At 42.7% G+C, this 8,716-nt stretch overlaps 1 protein-coding gene across 1 annotated transcript; it reads right to left on the reverse strand.

Moving 5' to 3' along the window:
• Positions 1 to 1,295: 1,295 nt before the first annotated feature.
• LOC142401403 (transcription factor SOX-30-like) lies at positions 1,296 to 3,283 on the reverse strand. The gene is made up of 5 exons (XM_075486796.1): positions 3,247 to 3,283; positions 2,976 to 3,179; positions 2,301 to 2,540; positions 1,899 to 2,154; positions 1,296 to 1,606 (listed from the first exon to the last, which is right to left on the reverse strand). Exons 1-5 carry the CDS (start codon positions 3,281 to 3,283, stop codon positions 1,489 to 1,491), a joined length of 855 nt encoding a protein of 284 aa, XP_075342911.1. The 3' UTR covers positions 1,296 to 1,488.
• Between the last annotated feature and the right edge of the window lie 5,433 nt (positions 3,284 to 8,716).

Raw genomic sequence — 8,716 nt, forward strand, 5'->3', positions numbered from 1 at the left:
TGGCGGTGAAAAGCAGGCATTATTACAGGGATTTTATCAATATTAAAATGACAAACAAGAATGAAGTTTATATTATATTGATCTATTTATACCAAATAAAGGTAGGGTTTCCGATCGGCTGTTTCAGCCAATTTAAAGTATGAGAACGCCCACCATTTTCAGAAGAATTCGTAAGTGCTGTATTCCTCATGTGACGTGTCCTGTTTTTCCACATGAAGTTGAAGAGAAGAGTTTATGGTCACGCAGACCCAAAAAATCTCTGTAAAATAGGGTTAAAGTTCAGAGTGACTGTTTTTTTTTTATTGATCCGTTTCTTATCGAGATATCACAGATTTGGAGCAATCTTTGAAAGCCATGAGTCCACATTTATGAATATGCAAGTCTATCCCGGAAGCTTTTGAGAACGTGTTTTATTGATTGTTTTTAAGTGTTTAAACTCCATTGGCCCATCTTACTTAAGTGAGCTGCTGCAGCCCTACACTGCACCCAGAGCACTGAGGTCAGCTGACCAGCTCCTTTTGGCTGTTCCCAAAGTCAGGCTAAAGCCCAGAGGTGATGGAGCCTGCTCTGTGGCAGCACTCAGACTGTGGAGCAGCCTCCCGTTGGCTGTCAGGTCCTCTCCGTCTTTAGGCCAGATCAAATCCAGACTGAAAACATCTCTTTTCCCTGGCCTTCCACTAGCTGAAATGGAGTTTACCTTGGCTTGCTACTGTTATTGTTACTTTTATTGTTATTTTATTTGATCTGTGACGCAGTTATTCTTATTGCTATTTTATTGATGACTTTCTTAATATGTGATGCAGTTGCTATTGTGAAGCATTTTGGTCAGCTGAGGTTGTTTTAATGTGCTTTATCAATCAATTTTAAATTGAATTGATGTGTTGATTATATCAATGGCAATTGGGATTGATTTTAATTTTGCAGAAACAAAGTTCTGTTTAATTCTTCACTGATAAAAGAGACACTTTTTACATCAAACTCACCTTTTCTGCATTCACATTTGGACGAAAGCTTCCACCAAACATATGAAGGCTCCAGTATCGTGCCCTGAGGCAGATCTGTAGGCTGGGTTTAATTCTCACTCAAGGGTTTACTTCTTTAAAGATCTGAGTATGATTAAAGCTGGCAGTCCGGTAATGGAATGTTTCTTAGAGTGTATGATGTATGTTGTCAAATCATATGATGTACTTTGGGTGTTATTTTCATAAATCTGTGAATAAAATATGCTATTTCAACACAAGTTTAACATTTTATTAACATTTAATGTGGGCTTAAAAAGAACAACACAGTATTTTATTTCTTTGAGCATATGAACAGCAGTTGATCTAAACTTGCTTTATGTGTGCTGAACATCTCCTAAAGCACTCCATTTATACTTCTGGTGATAATTAAAGATAGCTGTGTTGAGTGGTAACAAAATCAGCCTGTTCACATCTCCCTCAAGCTGTGTTAGAGCCAATGAGGTCGTCTTGGCTGATACAAGCAGGATCATGCTTCTGCTGCAGGGTTTCCCTGCCAAAGGCATCCAAGGCAAATCCCCCCCCCCTGCTGGTGAGTGTGGTAGTGATTCCTCCATCCCTCCAAGCAACTGCTGGCAAACGGGCACCTACGAAAAGAAAGTGCATTTAAAGTGTAACAGCGATCAGTCAAACAACAAAATGTTGCAAATAGTTTGAATAAAGTGCAGAGTTTGGGTAAAAAAAGAACCATATTGGAAATGTAAAAAGCTGGTATAACCGGTTGTCTTTGTAGTTTATATTCACAAATAAATGCTGGCTCTAATTTCCAGTTTGCCAGAGTTAACTAATCACACGGGGAGTGGAAATGGCATCATATAAAACAACGTAGGCTATCTGAAATATTTCCCAAAAAATACTTCTTGAAGTATTGAAATACACCTTGAAGAGTGGGTGTGGAGCATGGAGCAGGAGTTAGCTGAGTGAGGTGGCTGAAAAGATGAAGTAGGACAGTAAGCCACTGTGTGGGGCACCAATATGGGACACGGCTTTATGTTGACTCCCAGTAAGTTGGACTGATCTGGGGAGAAATAAAAGGGGACGCTCGAGCCCTGCTGCTGTCCCGCTGCCTGCCCAGCGCTCTGCACAGAGGCCAACGGTTCCCTGCATTTCCTTCTCTTGGGACAATATTCATAATCTGGAATGACACAGAAAGCTGGAGGTGAATGAAAATCAGAAGTTTGCAATCTACCATCATCTTTTGTATCTGTGGCTGTAACTGCAGTAAATATTCAACATTCAGTGGCCTTAGTCTCTGTCATTTAGCTCTGTAGTGATTCCTACCCGGGAACTGCTGTCTGTGCATGTCCCTCAGTTTCAGAGCGACTTCATAGTAGGGCCTTTTCTGTTTCTCGCTGAGCTGGGACCAGATACAGCCCAGCTGAACACTGATGTCCTTACTCTCGATCCCCGGGAAGGCGTTCTGCACGGCCCTGCGGTGGAGGCCAGCCCACACAAAAAAGGCATTCATTGGCCGTTTGATGTGTCCATTCTTGCCTCGGACAGACTGCATTTGCTTCACGTCTGAGGGAGGACATTTGGGTACTGAATGGTTTGGTTGTAGTTGAAGCAAAATAAAAACATTGTCAAGAAAAAGACGTGCATTTAGTGGGAGTAGAGCGATAATTTGACCACAGATGTTCAGTTAAATTAAATTCCAGCTGGTCTCATGAGTGTCTATATTGTGGCATTTTGTATTTGTGAATGTGAGATCCCAAGATGATGCCGTTTGCTTCGGGAGACACGTTTCCACAAGGTAAAACAATTTAGTATTACTTCATTTACTTTGTTCTTATCAAAATTGGCTTCAAAACTCTGTATTTTTATTTTATGCTCTTTAAATCTTATTTTTCCCTAAAACTTATGACTGATCATAATGACTTTTTTTGTTTGTTTTTTTTTAACTTCTTGACAAAGCCCCCTTTTATTACGTTTTCTCCCTTGCTATCGTCACGGTACCTTCCTCTGTTGGTGGGATGGTGAATGTGAAGACTGGATCCCCACCGTCCTGCCTGGCAGAGGGTTGGACCTGGCTGTGGGTCAGGGGCTCTCTAGCTGCACCTGGCTGCAGCTTCACAACCTCATGAAGACCTGAGAGAAAATAAGGCAGGTTCCTCACCGACTTGGGAACCCGCCAGTGACCGTCTCTGGCCTCAGTGTGTACTCACCTTTGTTGTCACGGTGTGAGCAGGATGTTTCCAAGTTAAGAAACTGCCTCGCTTGAGGCCACGTTGTTTTGGTCCTGGCTTCTCCAGTCCTGGGGCCATTTCTGGTCTCCATCTGCCGTTGGACACGGGCCTGGTCTACAACTTGAAGGTCCTGGGTGAGTGGATTCGGTACGTGCTGCCCTGGTTCTCTGCTTGGAAGATTGCAGTTAGGGGTGTCTTCTTGAAAGGTTACTCGTCTGGTTTGGAGCTTCCTGTCCGTTGTTGCTATACTTCTTTAACTAGTGTTGTGTTTGACTTTGGTCTCCTCCACATTGTGTCGAATTAAAAACTGTTGCCGGACAACAAGAGAATGTTTTGTTTTGGTCTGAACGCTCCTGTCGCTAAGTTAATTAAAAAGCAAAGTTTAATATCAGAATAGTTTAATGAAGGGTTTTTCATCCATAAAATAATGATGGTTGTGTTTAATCCGGTATATATTCAGCAAGTTAGCTGAAATACCCTCATATTGCTGATGAGCTTTTGATGTTGGGGAAACTGTGTATTTAAACTCTTCAACTTCACAAACATTTGTTACTCACCGTTTCCTCACCTCCACTCACAGTCTTCCCTGTACTATTTGGTGTCCTCCTCAGGCTCTGGCATAATCCTCTCAAGATTTATGCTTGTGATTTTGTTTTGCTTGTGTTGTTGTGGCCCAAATGATAGGGGCATATACAGAGGGAATGATATATATACATAAGAGCCTTTTTAATTCAAATGTTTCAGGACAAATCGATCTATTCTTTTTGAGGAAATTAGATTCTGTTTTGGAGAACAATAAACATCCTCTCCACAGCATCCCGGCAGGACAGAGGAGCAGCTGCAGGACTGAGAGCTTCAGGAGGTCCTTTGTCCCCACAGCCAAAGGCTTTTTAACAGCTGCCTTCATGAAAAACATTAAAAAACCTACTTATTTAGGATTGCTTTTAATACCCAGTAGTATGACGACACTTTTATCTTATTCGATTTTGTTGCATTTTATTGCTTTCACTGTTTGTTTATTGTTTTTATTTGTTTTTACTTATTCTTCTCTTTATTTATTACCTGCTGTAAAGCACTTTGGTACATCGTAAGGATTGTCTGTAAAGGGCTGTATAAATAAAATACATTTACATGTTCTTCTCAAATTTATTTATTTAGTCATTTATGATTATTGTTGTCTAATGTGCAATAATTGTAAATATTTATAATTTTTTTTGAGCTACTTGACTAATTTGAATTTCCCCCATTGGGGGATGAATAAAGTATTTTTCTATTCTATTCTATTCTTTTGTACTTACCAGGTCTTGTGCTGGATTGGAGGCTGTGTTACTGGGAGGACTTCTGTTGGTAACTGGCAATATATGGCATCTGTTATGATGCGTAACCATGGCAACAGGAAAGTTGTTGACCTGTTGGAGCAGCTAACTGAGCTTTCCAAAGGAACAAAACCCTGAAACAAAATTGAATGGGGATGTCTTGGATGCAGAGCCAGAACTAAATGGAGAAGAGTGAAAGGTTAAACTATTTCTTCCTTTGATCATCATGGGAAGTGTGAGATCACTGGCAGATGAAATGGACGAGTTGATGCAAGCAACAAAAACAGCCCAACCCACTGATGGTGACCTCTGATTTCTACCTCACCTTCCTCTCTGCTACACCTAAGCCTTCTCCATGTTTGTTAGCTGCTTTATATTTCATTTTATCTGCAGCAATATATCTTTATTTTAGGGATTAATAAAGTATTATTGAATTGAATATTGAACTAAACCTAAGCTAAAAGACAGAAGCAGTGTGTAAAGCTAAGTCCACCCTTACTTTACTTCCATGGGAATTAAGACAGTAAGTAGCAGCCAGGAGCTGCTGATCAATGCTCTGATTAACTGATCATCAGTCAGTGTGAGCAGCTCTATAAAAGCAGAAGTTCTGTCAGTTTATTCAGGTGTGTGTTAACACGATGCCAAGGAAGAAAGACATCAGCAATGATCTCAGAGAAGCAGCTGTTGCTGCCCATCAACCTGGGAAGGGTTAGAAGGCCATTTCCAAACTATCTGGAGTTCATCATTCTACAGAGAGAAATATTATTCACAAGTGGGAAACATTCAGGACAGCTGTCAGTCTGCCCAGGAGTGGACGTCCCAGCAAGGTCACCCCATGGTCAGAAACCCAAGAGCTACATCTCAGACTCTGCAGGCCTCAGTTAGCATGTTAAAGGTTAAAGGTCATGACAGCACAGTCAGAAACAGACTGAACAAGTATGACTTGTTTGGAAGGATTGCAGAAGAAAGCCTCTTCTCTCTAAAAAGAACATGGCAGCACAGCTTAGGTTTGCAAAGCTGCATCTGAACAAACTACAAGACTTCTGGAACAATGTCCTTTGGACAAACACAGCATATCAGCACAAACACCTCACACCAGCTGTCAAGCACGGTGGTGGAGGGCTGATGATCTGGGCTGGTTCTGCTGGACCTGGGCACCTTGCAGTTCATTGAGTCCACCATGAACTCCTCTGGATATTCAATTCAATTCAATTCAAATTCAATTCAAAAATACTTTATTTATCCCAGAGGGAAATTAAATGTTGATGTAGCTCAATTAAATCAAAGAGTTATTATAGATGCTGATGGCTGTGGGCAGGAAAGATTTCCTGTAGCGGTCCGTTTTGCATCCAAACTGAAGAAGCCTTTGACTGAAGAGACTCTGTTTTCCGATAACAGTCTCATGGAGAGGATGTTCAGGGTTGTCCATAATTCTCTTGATTTTATGCAAAATCCTTCTTTGCATTATTGTCTCCAGAGGTTCCACAGTCGTCCCCAGAACAGAACCAGCCTTCTTTATCAGGTTGTTGAGTCTTTTTAGGTCCCTGGTTCTGATGCTGCTGCCCCAACAGATGACACAAGAGGAAATGACGCTCTCAACAACAGACTTGTAGAAGATCTGCAACATCTTGTTGCAAACCTTGAAGGACCTTAGCTTCCTCAAGAAGTACAGTCTGCTCTGTCCTTTCTTGTAGATTGCTTCACTGTTGTGTCTCCAGTCCAGTCTGTTGTCCACATGAACACCAAGGTATTTATATTCCTCAACCACCTCCACTTCTTCTCCCATGATGGAAACAGGGTTTGATCTGACCTTGTTTCTCCTGAAATCTACAATCATCTCCTTTGTTTTGTTAACATTCAAGATGAGATGATTGTTCCCACACCATGCCACAAAGCGGTCCACCAGCTCTCTGTACTCAGCTTCTTGTCCATCTCTGATACACCCGACCACTGCAGAGTCATCTGAATATTTCTGTAGATGACAGGAGTCTGACTTGTACTGGAAGTCTGAAGTGTACAGAGTGAAAAGGAATGGTGAGAGTACAGTCCCTTGTGGTGCTCCTGTGCTGCTGATCACCTGGTTAGACACACAATTCTTCAGTCTGACAAACTGTGGTCTGTTTGTCAGGTAGTCATTAATCCAGGTGATTGTTGAGGCCTCCACCTGAGTCTTCTGGAGTTTCAGACTAAGCAGATCAGGCTGGATTGTGTTAAATGCACTGGAGAAATCAAAGAACATGATCCTCACAGTGCTGCCTGCTTTGTCCAGATGACAGTGGGTTTGTTGAAGCAGGTGTATGATAGCGTCTTCAACTCCAACTCCATGGCGATAAGCAAACTGCAGGGGGTCCTGATATGTGCTGGTTTGCTTACACAGGTGGGTCAACAGGAGTCTCTCCAGGACCTTCATGATGTGGGATGTCAGGGCAACAGGTCTGTAGTCATTGATATCTGAAGGGTGGGTTTTCTTTGGTACCGGAACCAGACAGGATGTCTTCCACAACAGTGGTACCTTCTCTTGGGTCAAGCTAAGGTTGAAAAGGTGTTGCAGAATCCCACAGAGCTGCTCTGCACAGGCCTTCAGGACTCGGGGGCTGACACCATCTGGACCTGCAGCCTTGTTCCGGTTCAGTCTTTCCAACTGCCTCTTCACCTGACTTCTAGAAACAGAAAAGTGGGAGGGGGAGGCAAAGGGGACAGCAGCATCTCCTGATTGGGTTGATGACAAACTAGTGGAAGCAGAAGAATCCATGACTGAGGTGGAGGTGGAGATGTTACAGGAAAGCTGTGGGTCAGAGGAGGGTGGGATGTCTCTTTGGCTGGGAACAGGAGGGGAGGATGGTGAGCTTGTTCCTGAACTGAACCTGTTGAAGAATGTGTTCAGCTCATTTGCTCTGTCCAGACTTCCATCCATCCGATCCTCCCTCTGCTTGAGGCCTGTGATCTTCTTCATTCCTGACCACACATCTCTGATATTGTTCCTCTGCAGTTTACTCTCAAGCTTCTTTCTATACACCTCCTTGCTCTCTCTGATCTTGACTTTGAGCTGCTTCTGTATACTCCTCAGTAACTCCCTGTCTCGCTCCCTAAAGGCTCTTTTTTTCCTGTTCAATAGTTCCTTTAGCTCACTGGTGATCCAGGGTTTGTTATTAGGGAAGCATCTCACTGTTCTGGTGGGGATGGTGTTGTCCACACAGAAGTTTATACAGTCAGTCACACACTCAGTCATGGCATTAATGTCCTCTCCATGTGGCTTACAAAGAGAAATCCAATCGGTTGCATCAAAACAACCCTGTAAGGCTTCTTCAGCTTCCTCTGACCACTTTCTAACAGTCCTTTTTGTGACAGGTAGTCTCTGGACAAGGGGTTTATACGCTGAACAGAGAAAAACAAGGTTGTGATCTGATTTTCCCAGGGGAGGTCTTGATTTGGAAATGTATGAATCCTTGACATTTGTGTAAAACAAATCCAATGTCTTGTTTTCTCTGGTAGAGCAGCTGACAAACTGTTGAAAAGTTGGCAGTGTAGCAGAGAGTGAGGCATGATTAAAATCACCAGATATTGCCACAAAAGAATTGGGGTGTTGAGTCTGTATCTTAGCAACAACGGAACTGATGACATCACATGCAGTGTCGGCAACAGCTGAGGGTGGAATGTAAACAGCCACCAAAACAACACTGTTGAACTCTCTTGGCAAATAATATGGACGAAAACTTACTGCCAATAGTTCAATGTCAGGACTGCAGAGACGACTCTTCACAGTAACATGTCCTGGGTGACACCATCTGTTGTTGACAAGCACTGCCAATCCACCCCCTTTCCTTTTCCTGCTACTCTTTATATCTCGATCTGCTCGTACAGTCAGGAAGCCCGGCAGAGAGACGCTGGAGTCGGGTATATGATCCTGTAGCCATGTCTCAGTAAAACACATAATGCTACATTCCCGATATTCTTGCTGAGTCCTTATCAAGGCTAAAAGTTCATCCAACTTGTTAGCTAACGATCTTACATTTCCCATGATGCAGGATGGCAGAGATGGTTTGAACTTCTTCTTTCTTTCTCTCCTCTTTGCTCCTGCTCTGCATCCACGACGCCTCCTTTTCAATTCCAGTGGGATTTCTGGCTTCAGTTGTCGAATTATTTCTGCTTTTCCAATGTTATTCAGCTGCTCCCTGTTGTAAACCACCTTGTTGCT

The sequence above is a fragment of the Odontesthes bonariensis genome, chromosome 16, assembly GCF_027942865.1.
Source record: "Odontesthes bonariensis isolate fOdoBon6 chromosome 16, fOdoBon6.hap1, whole genome shotgun sequence".
Taxonomy (NCBI): Eukaryota; Metazoa; Chordata; class Actinopteri; order Atheriniformes; family Atherinopsidae; genus Odontesthes; species Odontesthes bonariensis.

What these genes read in the sequence shown, in the direction of transcription:
- LOC142401403 (XM_075486796.1), bottom strand. Translation starts at nt 3,283, where the DNA reads ATGGCCCCAGGACTGGAGAAGCCAGGACCAAAACAAC. An exon ending in CATCCCACCAACAGAGGAAG is followed by an intron (nt 2,541 to 2,975) that starts GTACCGTGACGA and finishes GTCCTCCCTCAG; the next exon opens with ACGTGAAGCAAATGCAGTCT. An exon ending in GCACAGACAGCAGTTCCCGG is followed by an intron (nt 2,155 to 2,300) that starts GTAGGAATCACT and finishes GTGTCATTCCAG; the next exon opens with ATTATGAATATTGTCCCAAG.